This window comes from Rhea pennata, chromosome 1 (genome assembly GCF_028389875.1).
Source record: "Rhea pennata isolate bPtePen1 chromosome 1, bPtePen1.pri, whole genome shotgun sequence".
Classification (NCBI taxonomy): Eukaryota; Metazoa; Chordata; class Aves; order Rheiformes; family Rheidae; genus Rhea; species Rhea pennata.
Window position 1 is genome coordinate 196972371 of NC_084663.1, and position 25447 is coordinate 196997817.

The following is a 25447-nucleotide window of genomic DNA, read 5'->3' on the forward strand; positions in this document are numbered from 1 at the left end:
AGGGCAGGCATATTTCCAGGTCAGGCTGGAGATGGAGTTGGATGGTAGAACCTTGTGCTCCAAAAATGAGCTGGAACCAAGGACAGTTCTTTATGAGCTGAGCAAACCTAACTGGCTTGGAGAGAGATGTACCCTTTTTTGGGTACACATACAACATGCTGGTTTTCATCTACTAAGGAGGTTGGCCAAGTGTTGACATAATGAAGACTTTGCTCTGCTAAATACTTACGTTTGTCCTCATAATTATGTGGGGGTTTCTTGGTAATTGTAGGCACAGTTCTTGAAATAAAAATTTACAAATTAAATTTCTTAGGGCACAGATGCTTGCAGATGCTGCTGAGCATAGTGCCTATTACTACATGTGCTTAGAAGATCTGAGTAGAAGAGATGTTTGCAGGAGTCGTCTGTATCATTCCACAAGATTGTACTCAGTTGGGTACTGAGTAAATAAACAGTAAATGTGCAAATCTTGGATAATGTTGCTCTATGCTTGTTTAGATAGTCCAGCTGTACTTTGGATTTTGTTCTCTGTGGTAGCTGTCTTGTGAATCTCTTCTGGCTCACTGCCACATTTCTTGATTTATGTGAACATGATGTGGATCTTTTTCATCTTATTTTGCTAGTTCATATTTCTATTGCCTTCAGTCATATTTTTGAGATCTCTTTAAAGCTTTTAAAAACTAGTTAGCCTGAATTTTCCCTCTATCTCTACAAAGTCAGTGCAAAAATAGGAAAGAAGGACAAAGGGGAATTATAGGCAGCATTAAATCTGCTTTTTTGTTCTGGAGGAACATTTTTAACATGAATTAAAAACTTAGCTCTGTTTCAGAGTTGCAAAAGCTCTTTTATTCACCAGAGAACTGTTAAAGCTAGTCATTTTTGGCATAGTATCGGTCAGGGAAGCGTGACAAAGTGCAGTGGAATGCACCGAGCTACGATCCAGCTTGTAGCAGTATATGACTTTAGTGTATGGAGTATCGCAGGAAGTGCTTGGGGGGGAGGTCTTCTCATTTCAGCAGCTACTGAGTAACTATGCTCTTCTCGTCAGACCCCACCTGCAACAACAGGGGGTCCCTTGCGTGCTTTGGATCAGAGGATAAAATGTGAGGAGTCTGCACTGTCTGGGTTTCTGGTAGAAACTAGCTGTGTTCTCTGAGCACTGCTGTGCAGAGTTCTTGTGCTGCGAGATGGGAAAGTTGGGAAGAGTAGAGTGATTGCAATGGAGGATCACCTATGCATATCTAGCCTGGGATGAGACTCCAGCCCCACTATGCTGAAAAGTCCTTGGGCTGAATCTCTGTCCTCATTGAAATGAGTAGTAAACTTCCTCTTGATTTCAGGCAGGCCAGAGTTTTACTACTGATTCTGAGCAGTGAAAGAGTCCTGTTTCAGCAGTGTACACACATGCTAAGTCCATTTACTTGGACTTAGGTTTTGGCACAGGTTTTAGCCTTAAATGGAATTTTGTTCAAATCCATTTAATATTTGTGGCTTGGATTTCAGATTACATGGACAGTTAAACACAGCTATATGTGATAATTAATAAACAGTTAAGATATTCCTGTGTTCTCAAGTGTACCCGACTTTTGCCTTCTTTCCTCTCTAAATTACAAAGTTGGTGTCCACAGAGTATTTCAAGCACTTGTAGAGACATTATAGAAAGATGTGATGGTACCTTTCCCGGCAGAACAGAGTCTACAGGTGGTTTTATGACCTGCATATTAGAAACTGAGAAAAGCTTGATGTGGTACAGGTAGTGTTACCAGCATAAGTCACTAACAGTGGCCTCACTGTTCACGTAGGGTTTCATATTTGCATTTCTCCATTACAGGGATAATCAAATACAATGCCACAGTTATATTCATAGTGCACTAAAGGTGTACAGTGCAACATAATTGCAAAAAAAATGAGGTCTCAAAATATTACAAACTGCATTGATGTTTTTAGGCATGAGATGGAGGAAGGTTGCAACACAGAGAATACCAAAAGGCAGTTGTATTTAGTGTGTATTTATTGTTCTCCATAGATCTGTCTCCTGTTCGTTTTACTCACTCTCTGCTTACTTAATGATCTTGGAGATCATTGACCTTGAGGTTAAATGTAAAACATAGGTGGATGTTAGGAGCAGGAGTTAGCAAGTGGTCAGCTGGTGGGCTGTCTCAGCTTGTATACTTAAGGTTCAAAGGAATGCAGAAGTTGAACTGGTAGGTAGGTCACTGAGATGGGAGCACTGTAATACTTATTGAAAACTCATTTGGCAGTTAAGATACAGATGCTATTTAAGATGTGACTATTAGATTATTACAGGATAAGATACTTTTATCCTAGATTCTTAGGTCTGCCCCTGTGCAGAGAAGAGCTTGAAGTTGGAAGCTGACTATTAAAACTGATACTTGAGAATCATTACAGTCATTCAAGTGATGGGCTGCATATGGAACTACTATGATGGTATCACTCTGTTTTTTCTGCGTGTCACTCTGATAGTTTCAGCACCTCAGATATTGCATGTTCTGAATTATAAATCCTAGTCATTTCAGTTGATGTTGTAGGAAAAAATGCCTAAATGTAGGTTTTCACACATACTTCTATACTTAGATAGACACGCTTCTAAGCTTGTCAGTGGTCTCTGTAGTTAGTCTCTGAAGGTGGTGGCAGATACTGAAAAGCATGATTAAAAAGAATTAGTTGTAGTGTAGACAATTTTAGGATCCTGATGGATGTCTTGGAGAAAAGGAATAGACAACTGCAATGCTTGTAAAAGAAGTGAAAGTTAACCTTGGAAGCAGAGTACCTTCTTGAATGACATATTCAGAAAGCAGTAAACCTGCAGTTGATAGTGCTCATGCTGTTATCCAGAGTGGGATGCACAGAGATGGGAGCCCAAATGAGATGCACATACCCCCAGAGTGACAAAAGTGCATTGCTCTGGGGCTAGAGGAGTTATTCCAAGAGACCACTCAGAGTTTACTGGTGTAGCATGAACTCCTATCATCAAAATACAGAGACCATCTCCATGTACCATGGAGATGCTTACCTTTGTTTTGGGCTTGGCGTACTCGGAGAGAATGAGTACAGCATCTTTTCTTGAACCTGCAGTGTGGTGTGAGGGATTGACATCTGTTTAACAGTGCTTGACAACACACACACAGGTTAGAAACCAGTAGGAGTACTGTCTCCACCCAACTCCCATAGGGGAAATTTAGGAACTTAGAACTTAATTGCCTAACTATACATATACATACACACACACGTATGATATATGTATGTATACGTATTTTTGTCAGCTTTGTAGAACAGGTGCATAGAAACTTGATTTTTTTCTTTTTAATTTCACCCAGAAACTGAGACCTTCATCAGTGCACCTTGTTGAGTCTTAGTTTGTGGAATGCTGTATTGTAAAACCTCCGTTCCACTCCATGCAGCTTTGTGCTTGTTCCTGCTGGTGTTATCCCATCAAAGAACTGATCAGGTTTCATTCTGCTTCTGAAGTATTTGAGAAGAATGTTGCCCAGGGAGATTTCGCTGTAGACATTACTTCTAAGAATAAGTTTTCTCAAGGAAGAAAAGTGATTACTTATCTCTTATTGGTTTGTTAACATTTTATACCCTTAAGGATCTCTTTAAAAAAAAAATCTACTGTTTCTGAATAATATTCATATAATATTCATGCACATGAGCATATGCTATGATAAGAGTGGAGCATGAAAAATGATTGCCATTTGTTTTCTTATCAAGTGACATAGGTTGAGAGCACTGGAAAATAGCTGCGTCCTAAGCCTTTGAGTAAAGGCTTGATGGAGCAGAGCGAGGAACACTGTTCTCTTGATCCACTGCCAGGATTATTGGGAACTGCTAAGCAAATATGTTAACATTGAGTTACTTGTTCAAAGGAACCGTTTCTTTGTCGTCTTGAACCTTCTAAAGCTTCCTTCTCAAACTTCACCTATGGAGGGAAAATGGAGAGAATCATGTCCTCTGCTCAGGTTTCCCTACTTCTTCCCTACTTTTGTTTCAGTTTAACATAATCAAGTTTAGGCATCTTTAGAATTCAAAAAATTGTATTTTCATGTGGAATATAGTTATTATGGAATGAGTCCAGTATCTTTTAGAGTCAGTGTTACAGAGTTTTTATTGGCTTGATACAGTGAGTTTTTTTTTCTTCTGCCTGTGGTTTAAAATTACTTGTCTATTATGTTGATTTATAGCCTGTCATGTAAGACTATTTCCCCTTGGCTATATCTTTTTAAAATGATCAAATGTATTTTTGAAAAATGTCCTGTTGTTGCCTTGAAATATTAGGTGATAACTGCACAAGTAAGAGAGGAATTAGCTTGTTAAACCTCATACAACACCAACACACAGTACAATTAAAAAGTTTGTTAAGGTAACATAGGGGGGAAAAGTGAATGACCTTATGGTCTGAGATATCATAAACATAGACCATTCTGTTGAGAATTTAGATGTTGGTAAGAAGGAGGAGTGGAGACTCCCAGGCTGTGGTGTGCTGCTCTCAGTGGTAGTGCTGGAGTGTCGCTTCTTCCCGCTTGTTCCTCCCCAGGTCATTCCTGCAAGTCGTGCTGGCACGGTGTTTGCAGAGCAGAGTGGTGACTGGCTTGGGGAACTGATCCAGATTAAAAAAACTTCTAGTGGGATGGTGGGAGGGACAGAGTACAGTTGTACCAGCACAACTGGGGGGTAGCACAGGGGGCATAAAAGGAGCAGAGAAGATGAAAGCAGTGGCATTCACCTTGGCTGTCAACCACCAGTGGAGGAAATGGCGGGAGAAAGCTCAGCCCACGCTCACGGGCTCTTCTTATTCCAGCTGTGCTCTGGGGATGGCCATCTGCTCAGTGCTGTCTGGCCCTACTCCTCCTCTTGCCTAGGTTGTATTGCCCCAGCTGAGCTGCTGGTCAAGTTACCCCTACCTCACCTCGGTTAGCGTGGGCCGAGTTAGCTTCAACAGCTTAACCAACCTGATAGCCTTCTATGATGGAATGACTGGCTGGGTAGATGAGGGGAGAGCAGTGGATGTTGTCTGCCTTGACTTCAGCAAGGCTTTCAACACTGTCTCCCATCACATCCTCCTAGATAAGCTCAGGAAGTGTGGGTTAGACAAGTGGACGGTGAGGTAGATTGAGAACTGGCTGAAAGGCAGAGCTCAGAGGGTTGTCATCAGTGGTGTGGAGTCCAGCTGGAGGCCTGTGACTAGTGGCATCCCCCAGTGCTCAGTCCTGGGTCCCATCCTGTTCAACGTGTTCATCAGTGACCTGGATGAGGGGACAGAGTGCCTCCTCAGCAAGTTTGCTGATGATTCCAAGGTGGGAGGAGTGTCTGATCCACCTGAGGGCTGTGCTGCCCTTCAGAGAGACCTGAACAGGCTGGAGAGCTGGGCGGTGAGGAACCTCCTGAGGTTCAACCAGGGCAAGTGCAGAGTCCTGCACCTAGGGAAAAATAACCCCCAGTACAAGTTGGGGGCTGACCTTCTGGAGAGCAGCTCTGCAGAGAAGGACCTGGAAGTGCTGGTAGATGACAGGTTGACTATGAGGCAGCAATGTGCCCTTGTGGCCAAGAAGGCCAATTGTCTCCTGGGGTGCATTGGGAAGAGTGTTGCCAGCAGGTTGAGGGAGGTGATCCTACCCTTCTCCTCAGCCCTGGGGAGGCCTCATCTCAAGTAGTGTGTCTAGTTCTGGGCTCCCCAGTCCAAGAGAGACATGGAGCTACTGGAGAGAGTCCAGTGTAGGGCTATGAGGATGATCAGAGGGCTGGAGCATCTGCCCTAAGAGGAACAGCTGCGAGAGCTGGGCCTCTTCAGCCTGGGGAAGAGAAGATTGAGGGGGGATCTTATCAATGTGTACAAGTACCTGAAGGGAGGGTGTCAAGGGGATGGGGCCGGACTCTTCAGTCGTCCCGTGTGACAGGACAAGAGGCAATGGGCAGAAATTGAAGCACAGGAAGTTCCACCTGAACGTGAAGGGGAATTTCTTCCCTGTGAGAGTGACGGAGCCCTGGCACAGGTTGCCCAGAGAGGTTGTGGAGTCTCCTTCTCTGGAGATCTTCAAGACCTGCCTGGATGCAGCCCTGTCTACCATGCTCTAGGTGACCCTGCTGAGCAGGGAGGTTGGACTAGATGATCTCCAGTGGTCCCTTCCAACCTTACTGATTCTATGATTCTATGAACAGCTAAATCATGGGTGTTTGTAAACCCAGGTCCATGAGTGGGGGAGCAAAGCACAGCATGGTCAGACGGTTGGGAAGCTCGTGGCACCGTGGCTGCAGTGTGCAGTGGTGGGCCTCCAGGGACAAGGTGGGAGCTATTTTCTGTATGACTGACACAGCTGCAGTTGGAAAATGTTGTGTGAACACTCAGTTGTCCCTGCTGAGTATGCTAAAAGTAGTGATGTTTCACTTTTCAGGTTGCTTTGGCTAGTTTTATTGATAGCTAAAGGCAGGTGTCTGAAGAGATACTAATGTTAAGAGAATGGCATCCAGGAGGATTTTGGAAGAGGATTTCTGTTCTTGCAACAACCTGAAATACACCTCACAGCTCTTGCACATATTTAGGGTGGAACAAGAAAGGTGTCCTATGTGTCTTAAATATGAAGTGTGCCACTCTATTTGTAGTCAGCAGAAATAACTTTGAGGTGAGCTGAAGAAAGATACTGCTAAGAAAATATAAGGTAAAAGAGGACTATAAGAGGGATATAGTGGAAGCCTAGAAAGAAACGAATTTTTACTTGCAAAAGATATTTCTGAAAAGAATTACGCAATAAAAGCTAGGCTGGACAATTTTGTTCCTTTCAGATGTTGTGCTCAATGTCATCTAATGTTTTCACCCGTACAGTTCTATGTTTAACTTGACTTGAGTATCCGCTTACAAGGTTGTGCTAGGACATCAGTTAGACTGTTTGTTACCAATAGTGTTTGTTTTTTTTTTAAAAAAAAAAAGAAAAAAAAAATTCTAAATGACTAGAGAAAAGGAGCGGTTGTGTGAGGTATCACCAAGGAAGTGGGCCTTCTCTGCCCGCTCTGGGCCAGGTTTGGGGAAGGCCGTGGGCATTTCTGCCTCCGCGGCAGTAGCTCTGCAGCCGAGGGAGAAGCAGCTGCTCTCCGGGCGGATTGTTTGCCTCTCTGTGGAATCTTGTCCTGGTCAGCTATGTGCTAAGAATGTGAATAATTTTGCTGCGGCTGCTTTACATGTAAAAAGCCTGACCTTAAGATATTTTATCCAGCTGGGTTTTTTTTCTTTATCTTCTTTTTGCCTCTAGCTGTTAGAGTTGGGTTTTTTTTTTCTTGCAACTGTAGAAAGCTGCACTAACTAGCAGTCATACAGAACACTTATGATATATTAGTACAGTACTTAATGGTAAAAACCATTAAATGGTGGTCCATGGTGGTTAGAAATTCTTACCTTTGAACCTGTGGTTACATATGTGTATTTGATAGAGGTAATGAAACCAAGTGTTGCATGGAGACTTCTGGCAAATGTCCAATGAGATCCCTAGTGCTGCGAAGGTTATTGTTTTACAAAGATGAGTAAATTGTTTCTAAAGGATTAAAAGTTGAATGTCATTTTTGTATTTTTGAATGAGAATTTTAAGAATTAATAAATGAAAATCCAAAATATCAACAAATCTTAAACCATAGAATTGCATATAAAAAACCAGTGTACATCTTCCTACTCTTTGAGTAATAAACATGTCAAGTTGTCTCACCTGGCACACTAATACTCTGTGTGTGTGTGTGTGTGTTTGTACTGAAAAATACTAGGATACTCACTTCTTTAGTCACGTGAGACATGCTTCTTTGGACTGAGGCTCACAGAAAAGTAGCCTACATTTGTCTTGCAATGCCTTCTTTCTTGGGTTTTTTTTTTTCTTTTGCTTTTTGAATGTGCATTACTGTTTGATGTCAGTTAGGGTCCCATTGTGGTATAAATTCTCAAAAGAGAAAACAGTTCAGTTGTGATGGATTGCAGCCAGATATCATGGAGGTTTTATACTTTAATAAAAGTATTCCCAAAAGAAAAATTAAGGGGGACAAAAATCTACTAAACTTCTAATGCTTGTATCAGTAGTACCCTTGAGCGCACATATTTAATCTTGGTTTTAAACTTATGTTAGTATATGACTTTGAATATGAACTGGTGACTTGCACTTACTGTCTTGACTTCAAAAACGAGAATTTTCTTTTCCAGGAGAGGTTTTAGAATTACACTTGAAAGTTTGTGTTTTAATGCTGAGTAAGGCTATATAAAACTACAAGAAAAGGCTGGAAGAGAAGTATTTCTCTTTCCATGTTAAAATCTTATGAAATGAAAGAAAATTTGTCATGCGTTAAGTAGACAGCACTCAGTAAGTCTGATTGAGGCTGTGTTTACAAGGATTGGTGCAAAAAATCAACTTTTCAATAGGGCTTTGGAGAAATGTGATAAGCAGTGTTCATGCATTTCAAATTTGCAGCACCATGTGACTTTCCGGGGAAGAGCTGACTTCAGCAGCACAAAAACCTCTTCCTCTCTCTGACAATTCTTTTCTCTTCTTTGAGGCTTTATTCCTGGATAACAAACCTTGTAACTCATCTCACTGAATCTGAATAACAAGTCCCTTGTAACCAATTTGGCTGAGAAATCCTTTCCAAGTTCTTAGATTTTATAAAAATACTCTTTTGTACATAACTAAATAAGTATGTGTGTCTGTCTTCACATAGCTGAGGGGGAGGTATGAGAGCCACTCATTTTAGTGCCTGTGGCCACTGACAAGAAATGCTTCGGTATAGAAGTAGCATTATTGTAAATGTAATGCCAGCCAAATGCATTGCTGGTTAACATGTGTAGTAAAATTAGCAAATACATCACTTGCTGCTAATGAAGAGGAATAAGCTCATCATGAAACCTTCACTGAACTGCTACTCTAGGCACATTGATTTATTTGCCCTGATAGGGCAAGAAACTGTTTTCCTTAATAAAAAAAAAGGGGGGGGGGGAGAGAAAGAAAAGGAGGGTCTGGAGGACAGCAGGGATGGCCCACTGCTCTTGCACCAGATGCCTCTGGTTGCTTACAGGAGTAGAATACTAAGAATGCAAAAATTCTCATTTTTGCATAAAATAAAAGAAACTGGTTCCAACGGCTTACTAATAACTTACAAGAATTTAGAGAGTCCTCTTTAATATGGCAGTTGGCCTTTGCGCAGCAAGATGTTGCTTTTGCTGGAACTGCTATCTTAATGTATATAGTCATTTAAGATGCATTACGTCTTTAAGACTGCATTCCTTGAGCCTAGGAGCACCTAGGTAGAGAGACTCCCTTGGACCCCTCAAGTACAGAGTGGTAGACTTAAGGTATTTAAGAGATGGGGGCTTTTTTTTAAGGTTTAGTTTTTTAGTTTTTGGCTGGATTTGGTATGTGGGGATCCCAGCACACCACTGTAAATGTAGCTATACTAGAGTGTCTTTCCTGAAATTATTCTGCAGCATGGTGTACCCTTCTCTCTGGGCTGGAACCGATAGTACCTCAGCTTTGAAGATGTCTTGTGTGCAAGCTTAGTTACCATGTTTTTTATGTATGTTGAGAATTTGTCAGATTTTTAGTGGAAATGATGAATTCATCAATGCAACTTGCTACGTCCTCCCCCAGCCCCCTGACCTTGCATTGGTTCTTTGTTGAAGTGTTTATTTTATTTTCTCAAATTGACCTTTAATACTGATACTCGTGTCAGCACTGTTGGCCACATTTGCTGGTTTCATTAGGCTGAGTCAGAGGGGCAGGAGTGGAGCAGGGAGGGCTTGGTCTGGCCAAAGCCAGCCTGTCCTCATGGGCAGGGAAGACTTCCTCACCGCATAAGTGAGATGAAACTCACAGCACCTCTCCCACTGGTCTCGTGGTTTCAATGCACCCAAGTTGGTGAAAAAGTGATAGAAAAATGCGTCCTGTCAGTGTCACTTCAAGCTGAGATCTTTCTTCAAACTGAGCATCTGGATCTGTTACCACTTCCCAGTCTACCATCCCCAATTTAAAAATTATGCCAACCTCAAAAGAAAGGTTTCAAGCCCAGTGGTTGCTGAGCATTTGAAGATTCTGGCTCCTTGTGTGTCTTCCTTCTAGTTACAAAGGCTGCAAAACCTGATTTTGTCTGCCGATGGCTTTTGGCAAGCCCTTGCCACCCCCTAGTAGTCAGCGCTGCTGTGGAAAGGAGCAGATTCTGACGACTGCTCTTCACATCGACTCGGCTGCTTTCCTTCTCCTAAGAGCAAAGCAACCGAGAAGATGGGAGATGTTGCGTTCAAGGCTTTAGCAGATCGAATCAAAACACAGGGACTTAGTAATAAGCTATCTGCTGTCTTGGACTTCTCTGCCCTGTACAAAGGATTTAATTTGGAGTGCTGCATTTGGACTTGCTCGTTGTATCAGAATTGTAAGCCTCGGAGTTGGTTGTATGATGGACTTAGTGTTAAAAGGAGTATTTGGTAACGCCTCTAGTTATTCAAGAAAGTGTACAGAAGCCTGGAAAGGATTTTCACTCAGTGTTGCAGGACAGATGATGATGATCTTGGTTTGCAACAGCTCATTTGCTTATTCTTGAATCTGCTTTCTGATTGCCCTCTGTTTCCTTTTGCTCAGAGGTCACAGTCTGTTCTAGGATGCCACGTTACCTTTGTGGTATTAAAAGCCCTGAGGAAGAGTGGCTTGGCTTGGCTTGAGGGAGGAGCAGAAACTCTTAAGCCTTGCTGGTTAATGAAGAGCATATACAGATGGCTGAGGGCAGCGTGTGCCGCAAAGGCTGCCCGTCAAGAGGGGCATCAGTAAGCTGGAGCTGAGGAGGCAGCATCTGCTGCAGACTGTTTTCAGGGGATGGGAAGTTTTCTGTCCTTTCTCCACCCCCGGGGAGGTGGTGGGGGGGGAACTATGGGGAAGTCAAATAGCACCTTAGAAAACAGTGCTCACAACATGTGGGTGCTCGTGTGTGTGCATGCATAAACACATGTATGAAGTAAACAAAGACCTTCCATGCAGCTCTGTAACAAACCTACCAATGCACTAATTTATAAATGGTGTTTATATAACACAGTTTGGCCTGAGTATAAAATTCAGAATTAGCACATAATAATGCTCCTAGTTTGAGTTCCCTCTGCTCCAGTGCTGAGTAAAGATTAGGAGAGATTTGTGCGACTTTCTGTCTGTCGATGCACTGGTCATGGGTCATTTGGTTAGACTGAACTCTGAATAGTTTAAATAGCTCTCCAGTGAGCAGCCTTCGAGAGTACTGAGGAGGAGCTGTGGCTGCACATACAGTTGCTTGTTCTGTTTTAAATTAGAAGTCTCTTTTAGACTGGGATCCTTCCCTTGTGTTTGTGTAAAGCTCAGTACAGTATAGAGGGCTTTGGGTGCCATCACAGTAGAGAGGATCTTTTGCAGCTAGAAGATGAGGTACTTAGAGCAGTGAAGATGTACAAATACACACTTTCCTTTTTCTTTTCCGTATTTTATCATTAATGCAAACCTGACCCAGGAACTTTGTTATATAGGTAGTCCTGTAGGAGTGCATGTGCCTGAAGTGCAACGCTCTGTATGTGTGCTCCTTACACCTCTGCTCAGATGTGTGATCTGAAGCAGAGTGGGTGCTTCCTAGAAAGGGATTTTTTTGTATTTGGGGAGATAATTGCATTGCTTGTGACTGACCAGCCAACTTGGGTCCTGAAGTCAGGAGTTCGTGCCCCTTGGAAAGTCAGGGGAGAGAACAGAAAGGCGTGCTAGCGCGTCTGAGCTAGGCAGCTGGTCACTGCGTATTTTAAACACGAACAGCATCTCTCCGCTGAGTTTCTAGGAAAGCTAGGGGCCCTCTGCAGCCGAGAATGCACTTCTTGCCCGGCCTGGTGGGGTCAGGGAGGAGGACGAGCTCGCAGCTCTTTGCCACTGCCCCTCCAGTTTACCCATTACGCTTTGTGCGCTGCTCCCGTCCCACTCACGCCTGCCTCCTCCTCTGGGCAGAGCAGCACAGCACTGCTCTTGCTTCCCAGCCCGCTTGGCAGCGGGGGTGTGTGTGTGGGGGGGGGGGGGGGAAATGCTGTTCCTGGTGGCTGTGGGTTGTTCTCACCCGCTGTTCTTAGTGCTCTGGGCTCTCTTTCCTTGCCTGTTTTTAACTGTTCTTTCATGGCGCTTCAGTTTCGTGTGGAGCCGAGTTTGTTCCCTGGGGCAGGACCCCTTACAGTTTCCTGTAGGAGGCCTTTCCCCTTTCCAGGAGGACACAGTGGTGTGTTTCCTTTCTTTTTTCTTTTCTTTTTTTTTAATGCATTGCTTTCAAAGGACTTACAGGCCTACTAGAAATTAGATTAATTTCAATAAAATCACATACACCTCTCCCCACACAGTATATATGTATACATGCGTGTCTATGTACACACAGGTACTGTGACATTTAACAGGAGATATCTGATTAAATCTCATTGAATTTGAAAATTAACATTATAGCACATTTTTTTTTTCTTTAAACATATCGCATCTCTTGAATAGTCCAGCAGAACTTCTTGAAGTGTTTACACAGGCGCTCTTTGTCTGGAGATGCCTTGTTATAAATACTCCCTTCGTTTTACAAGCATTTGTTTGGAAATATGTTGAGCAGCCATGCTTGGTTTATTTCCAAATGTCTTAACTTTGGGACCTTGGACTGGCTTATAGCCCAAATTTCATATCTTTCCTTTTCATGCAAAGAACCATATTTGAACAACTCGGAGAGCACAAGCGCTGCAGTGTAACACGGCAGGCTTCCTCTGCTGGGCGCTGGTGGTCAAATACAGCGCGTGCTGCAAGGACCTGTCGTGGGGGAACGTACTGTATGAGCTCAGTTAAAAGAACAGAGTTATGTATTGCTACTTGACACAAATTACATTGCATTAAAGTATTTTAATATAATTGCTGTCTTTGAGATGTCTGTTAGGGATCTATGGCATTTTTCCAGTTATTTTCAGCCCTTGCTTTTTATGTCTTGTCTTTCTGAACTTGGTGAAGCTGTCATGATGGTTGTTTTGTATAGATGCAAGTGTACCCTGCTACTAAGTCAGTAGATTAGAGGCTCTTTTCTTCCTGGAAAAACTTAAATTACTTTGAAAAGCCATGAACTTGATGAAAGTCAATTGAGGGGGGAAAAAAAAAACAGTGCAGAACTGTCACTGATGGTTCTTTGATTTTTTTTTTTTTTGGCTATACTTCTGAGAGAACTTTGTATTAGCTCTATGGCTAGTAAAATGCAAAAAGCATCTTGATAGATCAAAAAGCAAACAAACAAGCTAAATTTTTCAGAGCTGTTTTAAATCTGAAAACACGCTACAAACCTTCTGAGGAGCTCTAATCATCATCAAAAGGTGCTTCTCGATCTCTAATTACTTTTGTTTTATTTTACCTCATTTCTTCCATAGGAATGGTAAATGTGCCTGTCCTGTGGCTTAGAGGATTAATGTTCTTGCAGGATTTGATTTGTGGTGGTAGCAATACAAGTGTTCCTGTCCTGTTCTGTCCTAGCCCTCCAACTTTTTTTTTTTTTTGCCTATTACTCCAGTCTTTTGGGCTGGACTTAATTATCTTGCTTGTGTTTAATCATGCATTATCATAGTACCATAAGCAAAATAAGAACAGGGCCCTGTTGTACCATGTGCTGCACAAACACAGAATGGCAAATAAACTATTCCATTTGGATACCTTCTACAGGTGTCTAAATCAAGACTGAAAGAGTTTGAAGTGCAAGCAGAATGAGCAGTGGCAGCAAATGTCATGGTAGTTTATTTTTCCTTTTTTTTTCTTTTTTTCTTTCTGATAGGGCATTTCCTGGAACAATGTAACATTTCCTAAATCCTCCCTATATCTTTTGCATAGACTCCCTTTATTATTTTTTCAAATGTCCCTTATGATAAGATATTTTAAAAGCTTCTGGTTGGAATTGCTCTTTACCTGTAATTCCCCATTCCTAATTTGTTTCTTGGTTATTTTTCTCACATGTTGATGTGATTTAGTTTAATGAGTCTTCCATAGATCTGTTTTAATTGAGAGATTAGAAACATATTCCAGTTCATTGCCTATCCATATTCTTTTGCCTTCCTTGACTTTATATACCATAGGTTGACCCTTCTTCTTACAGTTTCCATTAATAATTCAGATAGAAAAACAGGAATGTTCTGACAACATGGAGTGCACAGTCAATGCAGACCGGGACTGGAGTATCATACCGAAGAAAGTGGTGACCTTAAGGGCTGGAGTAACAGTAAAATGGAAACTAAATTCAGGAACACAAAGGGCAGAATGCTGTAAGCAAGGAGTGAAGGCCAAAATTAGAGCCCTAAACTCAAACTTCCTCAGCTGAATACAGTAAAGTCATTCCTTTTCCTTGTTGGGATAACTGTTTTCCACCTCTGCTTGCACGTCAACTAGAATCGTGTGTGCAGCTGTCATCACAGCTTACAATGTTTCAGTCTGATCTCTTGATGGAGACAAGAGCTACTACAGCCGTAAAGAAAACGAAGAGCCTGTTTTACAGGAGGAAACTAAAAGAATGCGGTTTGTTTAGCTCAGGAGGCCAAACGGCATGCGCTAGCATAAAGAGGACTCAATCTCTCAGATAACACCAGAGCTGTTGAAGTTAAAAGACAACGGAAGCTGGAAGCAGAGGGAGTAAACTGGTCATGTGTAATTTAGGCTGAAAATAAAGAGGGAGGTTTATAACCAAAAAAGCAGTATAGCTTTGGAAGAGCTAATAGGAGCAATGGAGGCAAAAAAATCCAGCTAGCTTTGGGGTTCATTAGTTTCTGAATGGGTTACATGGTTATGAATGGGCTAAATGATTCGGTGACAAACACAGGGGCACCCAGTAGGTCTCTGGCAGTGCTGTTTTTCTCCAGCTTTTTTGATACACTAAAACTGAAGATGTGTCTCAAGTTAGCTCCTTATTTATGAGTCTAGAATATTTTAATTAAGAGCAGAGTTAGGCATAGGAATTTGTGGGCAAAATTGAGCCCCTGATGTTAGCAGCCCAAAATCAGCAAAACAGTGTTAAACGGAAGCATCCAATTAGAGCATAATTACAGATAGAGAATATTAACAAAATAAGGATCTGTATTCTGTGGGCTGCAGTAATCCCAACAGAGCATATTGTACACATTGTTTCCTGAATTTCTTGAGTTTTGCATGTTTAAAATCATGAATGAAAATTCCTACAATGGTGGGCTATCTCTGAAAGGCTTGTAATCAATTCTGGATCATCTCGTCTGGCACAAACTTCAGTTTTCTCCCTTCCGCAGGGAGCTTGTATCTGTTTCCTGCATCTGTTGCCCATCCCTCTTTGTGAATGGAAAGAAAGTAATTAATTTTTGTTGTTGTTAGCGATTAATTACCCTTGCCAAATTTTGGAGGACCTATTGTCTCCTTCAGACACAATGTTCTTGGGAAAAATCTTACTTATTGTAACCTCTTGTGCAATCTTCACTTGGATGATAAATGCATCTTGGCAACTAGGAGCTTTCTGAATGAAAAATGTTGCTGGACAACCCTGTAGTACAGCAAGAACGTTAGCCTCTGCCAGTGCTGGTGGAGGACAGCCAGGCAGGAGGGTAAAGCGGGGAAAGCCTTTCACGCTGCCTGCAGAGCACAGAGTGAGACGAGGTCTGTATATGCACACATCCAAATATCTGTTTACCATCAAACAAGGATTTTTGCTGTTGAGCGTTGGAGCTCAAAGGTGGCTTTCCTTCCAGCTAAGTCTTAATCTCTTGGAAAGCTTCCTTTTACCAGCCCAAGACTGGGGAAATAACTGAGAGGACGCTGTCCGTGCAGCTCTCTGGTTTGGGTAGCCCGCTGTGGGACTAGCAGGGAGACATCCCTCTCCCCACTTCTCTCTGCGCACCCTCATGTTCGGAATGCCGCAGAGCTGCCTCCGTCGCCGGATCCTGAGTCCCTCAGCTGGTGAGTTAGCGGTTCTTTCCCTGACTTGGATTTTCCATTAGATCTGTCCAGAACCACAGCCGACCACTTAAACTTCATTTTAATGCCGCAACTGTAACATTAATTATAAATTTATTAAAAGTTAATAGTAAAAGGCACATTTTTTTCCCCTTGTAGCTTTTTTTCTGTGGTTAGTGGTGTCTAAAAGCCAGAAGGTGCCTAAGAGCTCAGCACAGCGAGATCTTTGAGCCTTCCAGAGGGAACACACAGAATGTGAGGAATGAGCCGGGGCTGGGACCGCTCCGTTCCTGCGCGGTCCATGCGCGCGCGTGCGCTGCCAAGGGCCTGTGCTTCTCCTTGGAGCCTGACAGCTGGCGCTGGGGTCTGCAGCGCGCAGCCGTCCGCCAGGTTTCCCTGGCGCGCTGCGACCGGCAGCGTGTGGCCTGGTGGAAGGAGAGCGATCAGGATGGAGGGCCTGATGCAGCGTACCCGGCAGCTAATGGAAATCTTCGCTGACCTCAGCGGGAGCTGGATGTGATCCTGTGCCTACTTGAATGTTTTGGCATTGGATACGACTCCAATTGGATTTCTTTTTATATGTCTGCTTTCTGGTCTTTCCCCCCTGTTTCTAAAATGTACTTACCTTAGAGTTGTATACAACCAAGACAGCTGTGCACGTTTATCCTTGACCAGTGTCTGTCCCATTGCTTCCACGGCCCTTCTGTGATCTACAATAGCAGTTCATGAATTTTTCGGATTCATTTCTCTCCTCCTTGAGCCCATTCCGCTGCCCCTCACAAATGCTCCCAATCTGTCTTAAACCTGTGCGCTTGACCCAAGCTCTGCCGCAGGTGCCGTCACCCGTGCTGCCCCGCTGCCGGGGGGAGCTGCGTACCCCCAGAGGGGCTGGAGAATTGCTGCTCTCTAGCTGTATGCGGAAGGGGAGTCCTGTTTGCGCAGCCTCTATGTTTGCTGGTCGTTCTCCATTTGCCTGGTGATCGTACTAGGCTTTTGTGAACCCTCAGCCTAAACAGGGGCTGTTTGTGCCTCCTAATAACTGGGGTGAAAAAGGCAAAAGCTTTGGGAGTGGTGTACAGGGGAGAGCACAAGTGGTTCTTTGAACCACAAATAAGTTGCTTAGTTTTTTGCAGCAGTAACATAAGTGCTCAGAAAATAGGCTATGTAATGAGGAAACCTTTCTGAGAGTGGCAGCTGACCTAATGAAAGGTGAGAGCCGGGAGCTGGGGTGCAGGTGTGCTGTGTGGGCTGGTGGTTTGCAGGGGGCAGGTTGCTGGTGACACATCTGCCAGCCCCAGGCTCTTGCTGGCCCTCCATTAAGTTCTCCTGATGTCTGCGGTGAAACATACTGAGCTTTTTCCCCTCCTGTTCTTCCAGTTGAAGTTTAAACACAAACCCCCTATCATAGCTGCTGAAAGTAGGACATGCTACTTTGAATAGACTTTTTTCAGAGATTATATCTTTGCACAGGTGATATAAGCCAAACCTACTTTAGCCCCTTTAAGTCTCACAAAGCCAACAGAGCTAAGAAACAGAGAAGTGGATTATGTGAGCTGTTTTCTTATGAATCATTAGATAATTGCTTACCAAGCATTTATTCTCTTGGAACCCTATTGAAGACAAAACTTGAAGTCAGTAACATCCGAGTCATCTGAAAGGTCTTTCAATCTTGCGCTTTGAGAATATTTGATTTATTGTGATGTAAGGCTAGATCCCAGGTGGTGTAAATGGGCAGTGTGTGTTAGCAGCCCAGAGGAACAGGGCTGTAAAGCCCAGAGTCCCTGGATGATGAGAATGCTGAACACTAGGATGTGAATTTGCTAATACTTTAGAAATGTATTCAGAAGAAGGAAAAAAAAGGGGGAGTGGAAAACATTGTGGGAAATTCTTTCCTTCATGCATAATAGTTTTTCGTTGATTTAAAATTGCCCTTACTAATGTGTTGATGCCAATGAAATATTTCAGCTATAGGAAATCTGAAACCAACCCCTGCTTTTCTATGAATTATGAGTCATAAATTGTATGAAAAATAATCAAACTTGCTGTAGTTGTTCCCCAAGCAGAACCTCTGAGTAATGGAGAAAATACTGCCATTTTGGGGGAGTGTAGGAGGAGACTGATGTAAGCAAAGTAAAATGCCAAGTGCCAACGTGTGGCTTTGTGCTAAGTGTGAATTAGTGTCATGTAAGATGATCCTCTTTTACTGCGTAAAAAGTAAGCCAGAAAGTTACATGTACTTGCAGTTCAACTGAGCAGAGTTATTCGTTGCTACAAATGATGTGGAAAAGGAGAATACATGTTGGGGCTACCTGAACGCTAGCCAGGGTGCCCCTTGGGAGAGCTGAGCGCTTGTGCCGACCTAGTCATCACACCTGCTGCTGGCAAGCTAAGCCAAGACGGCGCAAACGGCATCCGATTCAGCCCTCAGTGGGCAGGTCGCAGTGACAGAATTCCCCTGAGATCAGCGATAAAGCAGCAAGGTAGTACCTCACTGAGATTTGCGAGCAAGTCCTCGATGGTGATATTCAGTTCATCGAGCTTTAGCCATCAAACCAGCTCTCTCTAATCTTCTTCTGTTGTCACCAGAGGTCAGTTCATCTCCTGTTGATATATACCTGTTTTATGAATTGCTTTCTGGAGTTGATCATGGAAAAGTTCTCAACATCTAATTAGACTAGGTATCTTAAGTTTTTGATAGCTAAATTCAGTGAGTTGAATTAAAAGTTTAAGCTCTGGATTTCACGGTCTGTGTATCTTCAGGAGAGACCATGCAACCTTGTGAGCATTTGTGAATTTTGCTTTGTATCTTGTGGTTAGAGTCATTGATGAAAGGTATTCAATGTAACTGGGCCGTAAGTAAATATTTAACACAAACTCCAGGAGAGTGTGACTTCCTGGCTGTAGAGAAGGGCACACTAACAGTGAACATGATAGAGAAGTTTTATTAGACTATTCATTTTTGCCGCAGTTTTAGTTCTTCAATTGTGTTTGGCACCCATGTTAACATACATAACATACGGTAAAATACAGGTTAAAAAAAACAGTAGTGTGAAACCCAGTTTAATACGCTAGTCATTTTCCAAATAGATAGTGAATGTACCAACTGTACTGAAAGTAGCTGAGTCTTTCTCTGTGGACTTTCATGAGGCCAGGATTTGTTCTTGTAGAAATTAGTGTCTGCCTGATAAGCATCTTGTGGCATCCGTGAAAGCTTAGCTCTTACTGTATGGAGACAATCAGCTGTGACTCGGGAAAAACTTCCTTACTGTGATGGTGACAGAGCACTGGAACAAGTTGCCCGGAGAGGTTGTGAAGTCTCCTTTTCTGGAGATATTTAAAACCTGCCTGGATGCAATCCTATCTAACATACTCTAGGTGACCCTGCATGGAGGTTGGACTAAATGATCTCCAGAGGTCCCTTCCAACCTCAGCCATTCTGTTATTCTGTGATTCTGTGACTTAAGAGACATGCTGCTTGAATACCAAAAGCTAAATATTTCTTTCTTGAATCAAATTATGCTGCCTTCTCCAGATCTGATTCAAAGTTTAAGGATTCTTCAAGTACAGGTTTCAGTTTGATGAGTTTTTTTTTAATTGCCAGAGTTTGTGTGGGTTGTTGTGTTTTTTGTTATTTTTTCCTTTTGTTTTTTGAGTTTTAAGTCATACAAATGTTTTCAAAACATGAGTCCAGTTGGCTTTAGGCAGCTGTGGTCTGGTGCAACTTATGAAATGTTTCCATAAATGTAAGAAAGCTTACTGCTCTCTAGCCTAAAATACAATACTTGGGTTTTGTCTCATTGTTAATCAACTCTTGTTTACTTTATTTAGGAGATGGCTGTCCGAGCACTGAAGCAGACGGGTAGCAGAAGTATTGAAGCAGCTCTGGAGTATATCAGTAAGATGGGCTACTTGGATCCTAGAAATGAGCAGATAGTACGTGTAATTAAGCAGACCTCACCTGGTAAGCATAAATTTTTCTTTACATTGTGTTCTTTCTTCTCGTAATACGCTAGTTCTTAAAGTAGGCTTGTTGCTGGTAAAAAGAGGTGGATTGGCAGTATTCGACAGTGGTATTGTAGGAGACAGTCACATGAACATGGCAAGGTGAGTTGGGCTAGAAGCTGAACACAACTCAGCTGCTTTGCAAGAAGTGTCCATGTCCACGTTCTTACTCCACCTTCCTAAGCACACAGCAGTTTGTCCTTCTGTGCAAGTCATGTCAACCACCTCAAGTTTACCACAAAGTAAAAACTTGTACATAGGTAATTACTATGGAGTTGCGAGATAGCTTATGTTGACACCTTTGTAAGCACACTGGAGCAATAGCTTGGGCCAAGATGACAGAAGCTCTTCTATTCATCCCTGCTAGCCTCCTTCAGCCTTGTTTCGTGAAAACTAGCAAATGGAAACATTTGGGCCCTGCATTATGTCTCATCAGGAAACACCAAACCACTGCGGACAGAAGAATTGTTTGCAAGAGTTGTTTGCGTTCAGACACTAGCACGCACTTAGAGCACTGCAGAATGCTTTTAGTCTGTGATTAGGATATACTTGAGTTTGGATAGAGTTTATTACTTTTATACTCTTTCAGTTTTAAAAATTGGACAAATAGACAAATTGCCATCCTCTAAGTGGCTGAACCTGTGGAATCATATATTGCTGTTATATGCTGTGGAGGAGTTAGTGGAAGAAGGGTTGAGTGGGCTGAAGAGCTGCTGTGAGGGGGCTGTTTTCTTGGACGTGAAAGTTCTCTTGCATCAGTTGCAACATTTAGACTTCTAGACATTTAGACTGTGTTGGAGTAGTTGATGCTAACAAAATCCATTCAAACCAAGTCTTATTACAATAGTAAAAACCCCCAAGTGTGATCATAAACTGAGTTTACTGAGTACAAGTGATTTCTACACACCAAATTTCTCATGTTGTCGCCTCGGCAGCATTTTCCTTCCTGCCTCATGATCAAACTGAAGATCTGATTTAGAAAACACATTAAATTTGGGAAAGCTTGTGACAGAGAGGCATGGCCAGAAATGAGGAAAACTGGGGAAGAAAATGCCCATTCAGTTTACAAAAAAAGATCCCTGGAAAGGAATTTCTCTTACAAGGTCCCTTCTTTCATGGAGAGACCCAACGGCAGCCACATACAGGGAAAAAGGAAAGGGGGAAGGACTTCATTTTCAAAGTAGTTACTCCCAGGAATGGAGCTTCAAATGTAGTGGCAAATGGTGCGTGATTGTTTGTAGGGAGCAGCTCCACTGCCATTTCTACCAGTCATGGGTTTCTTGTTTTATTATTTGAGGAAATTCTGGAAAAGTCTGAGGAGGGAATATTTCCTAGGGTTTTAGCCTGCAGATTGGCCACCTGACAAATACCAAAGGCCAGTTTGCACTGCTACAATTTGGAGAGCTCTGTCTTAATTCATGTCCAAATTTGGCCTCAGCTCGGCTTTAAGGAGAATTTAAAATAATTTTGACAGAATTACTGAATTGTGTTTTCCTTTATATTATAAAGCCTTTATTCCTTCAATTGAAGGAACACATCCAGTCCTAAAAACCCTGCATTTTCTCTGGAAAAGATTGAAAAATCTGTTTTGAACTTTTTTCAGTCTTTCCAGGATAGTTTTTATTACCCATTTGTCTTCAGTTTGATTTTGTTTTTGCTTTTTAAGTATATCCACTGCACACATTTCTAAATAATGTAACTACTGCAGCTATTTTGAATACAGAACCTTTCAAGCTGAAGAGCTGTCTTTACTTTTAGGATACTTAGAATGCAAAACTCACACATCATGTAATTGATGTTTGCCTGCTTGAGGTACCGCAAAATCATATTGATTAGTTTTGTTTTAGATTGCTTGTGCAAAGACAGTGTAGGTCTCCTACAGGTGATTAGGAGTCATGTAAGGCTCCCTGCAAACTCCCTCATTTGCAGTTTGAGAGTTTAAAACTTTTGCTTTTGAATTCTCTGTATTGGTGTATGAAAACTTTACTATTAAAGCTCACAAGAATTTTAGTGTGCAGGCAAGACTCAAATAAAACTACCAGGTATTACTTTGGGACAGAGAATATATATAAAAATATTTTATCTTATGACTACAGTTGGTGAAATATATGCTGATCTAAAACTTTCACATGTGAGAGATACAGTCACAACATTTGTTGTATTGGGTAGGAATGTGTGAACAAAAAATCATTTGCAACTACCACATTTGCTAGTCAGACCAGACTTACTGGTATACAAATCTAAGATGTGGAGGTCATATCTCACTTGCTATCAGCAAGATTACTTGCACAGCTGAAATAGGTTTCCTAAAGGAGAACAATTATTGCTGCTACTTTGCTTTTGTGGTCTCTGGTAGAGGAAAACAAACTCAGTCTACAGCTGATGCTCGGTATGAATTCTGCCAACAGAGATGCTGCATGGTTCATAGAAGGGGCTACCTCCCATTTCCAGACCTAAATAGCAGCATTTTAGGGTGTTGTGGATTGACACAACCTCATCAGTGCATCTCATGATATCCCGACACATGAGCTGTTGGGGAGTGCTGTTACCTGTCCGAACTGTGGTAAGCAGGGCCTTGCATTGTCATAGAAAAAAGAGCTACAGATTTTAGTCTTCACTTTAAAGAACAGTGATTATTTGTCCGATTTGATTATATTTCAAAAATTGTTTATGACATTGTTCCTTAGTGTAGGGGCCACTGTTTCAGTGTATAGAGATGGTACATAGACTTGTCTCAATGATGTGCATATCCCTGCATGTCTGTATATAGCAGAGATTGTGTGTATGCAGATGAGTAGTGCACAGGCATGCTTGCATCTCCTTCATCTGGCCAAACTGAGACATATTGTAATGCAAATAATTGGAAAAGCTTGCAATCCACTATGCAAACCTGTTAGCACAATATGACTATCTTGCAGACCTTATGAAGTAAAAATTTTTAAAAGGAAATTGTTTAGGTGTAAATAGGCCAAGTCCTGATAATGTGTGATAGCTAATAACCAGAAGAAGGAACGAAAAAATGGGCACTGCACAGAGTGCATACATTGTATGTGTAGCACAGCCAGTGTGAAAGACCTGCTAAATACACCTGCAATTTGTCCACAGATCAAAGAACTCATCAAAAGTGCAATTAACACTTTCAGGGTAGGAATGTAACTAACTCAGCTCTGCATGTTGTTCAAGCCAAGATTAACATGTTTACACTCAAAGATTTGCCTCCCAAATAGAAGGAAGATGAGTAATATGAGGGGGCGCTCAGTGTCCAACACATTGGAAAGAGGACAGGATGAGGTGCAGGATGCTTTGCTGTAGCTGAATGAGAAAGAAACAAGGATTTTTGAGAACAGTGGAGTTGTAAACAGATCCCCAGTGTGAGCAATGAGGTCGCTGTACAGAAGATATGGAGTATGTGATCTCCTAGGAGCTTATAGTAAGGGGGACTTTCGATTGTATTGACAGTCCTTTAGGATCTTTTTTTCTCCTATTGGTGCAGTATTTTTACCCCCTGCTCTGTAGCTTCCTCCTGTCTGTGCTTAATGAGCACTGATGCTGGTCCAGTGCTTTTCCAGCTTTTAAACTCAGGCTGTATTATAATCTAATGATTTCATAATTAAGGAATTTAGGCTTCTATTTTCATTATTTGATAGAACTCTCTGATGATTCCTGGCATGAACAGTACTGTGGGTCAGTAGCTTTTTATCAGTAGTAATACTTGGTACCCATCACTTTAAATGTTCATAGTACTTAATTTAGGGTTTGCAAGTTTTTTTTGTGGCCCATACTCCCTATGCAGTATGTGTGTGTTAATAATGTGCAGATGGATGAGTAATGTAAAGTAATTGGTTCACCTAAATTGTTTCCTAACATTCTTCTGTGTTCTTTTTATAAAGGAAAAGGTATTGTGCCAAATAACGTAACCCGCAGGCCAAGCTTTGAAGGATCAAATGAATCTTTTCCGTCCTATCATCAGATCAGTAATGCACCCTATGAAGGGACAGGCTTTGGAGCAGAAGGTGCGAATATGCTTACTGACGTTCCAAGGCCATACATGGACTATTTAATCTCTGCTTCGCAGCCTACAGCTATGAATGCTCCTGTACAGAGACCATCCGGAGTAGGCACTCACAGCACACCAACAAGCCATCAACAGAAAACATACCCTGCAAATATCGAATCTTCTGTGATTAATTATCCAGTGGCTAATCACAGTAGCCAAGCCTTGCAGCTGCAGGCCTCCCATGGCTCCAACAGCCCACATTACAGTAGGCAGCATATGATGGTGCAGGGGGAACCTATGGGGTATGGTGTTCAGCGGAGTCCATCCTTCCAAAATAAGATGCAGCAGGAGGGAGGATACGCTAATCTCCCAAATAAAGGGGCAGTTCAAAATAACTCTGGTCATGCATTTCAGCAGGCACCAGCAAGCCTGTATATATCACATTCTCACCACAAACAGACAAGCCCTTCCTCTCATCAAATGCACGTGATATCCAGAGGTCCAACATTTGCTAACGATTTTTCAGACAGTCCGCCACAGAATCTGATAACTCCATCTAGAAATAGCCTAAACATGGATCTCTATGACATGAATAATCCTCAAGTTCAGCAGTGGCAAGTAGCAACACCATCACGCCGGGATTCTTTACAAAACACAGGAATAGAAACATCTCCTCGGCAACATGTATCCTTCAGACCAGATGCCACAGTACCAAGCAGAACAAACTCCTTCAACAACCACCAGCAACAGCCACAAGTGACTGTATCTGTAAGACAGGTTCCTCCAGGGAAACCTGATCCTTCAATTGCATCTCCAAATACCATCACAGCAGTCACATCTGCTCATATTCTCCAGCCAGTGAAGAGCATGCGAGTGATGAGACCTGAACCTCAGACTGCTGTAGGACCTTCCCATCCTGGCTGGTTACCTGCACAGGCACCAGCTGTGGACGGTTTAGAGATCATTGAGCAGCATGTCCCACCTGTTGGAGCAACTAATGCCTACCAACTAGATGTGGATTACAGTAATCAGGAACTGCGGTGTCCACCGCCCCCATATCCGAAGCATCTGTTACTTCCCAGTAGCTCTGAGCAGTTTGATATTAACTGCTTATGCATGGGTGTAGAGCAGACCCTACGTGTAGTCTCCAATTCAACGTGCAATAAGATTGAGGAGAGCTGTGAGCGAAATGACAAAAGCAGCAAGAGTACCAAAGCTGACAAACCAGGGAAGGATAAAAAGCAGATTCAGACGTCTCCAGTGCCTGTGCGAAAAAATGGCAAAGATGAAGAAAAGCGAGAATCACGGATTAAGAGTTACTCACCATTTGCCTTCAAGTTCTACATGGAGCAACATGTAGAAAACGTCATAAAGACCTACCAGCAAAAAATTAATAGAAGGTTACAATTGGAGCAAGAAATGGCTAAAGTAATTCTTGTTTTGTTATAATAAAAGCTGATGGGGTTAAATTGATTATTACTGTTTTTAATCACCCTAGAAGTTTCTAAGG

At 42.3% G+C, this 25447-nt stretch overlaps 1 protein-coding gene across 1 annotated transcript in view; it reads left to right on the forward strand.

Moving 5' to 3' along the window:
- Positions 1–25447, forward strand: part of LATS2 (large tumor suppressor kinase 2) — a 51554-nt gene that overhangs the window by 17190 nt on the left and 8917 nt on the right. Inside the window, exons 3-4 of the mRNA XM_062567205.1 lie at positions 19767–19899; positions 23831–25365. Of these exons, the coding sequence (XP_062423189.1) occupies positions 19767–19899; positions 23831–25365 (1668 nt within the window). The remainder of the gene's footprint in view (positions 1–19766; positions 19900–23830; positions 25366–25447) is intronic.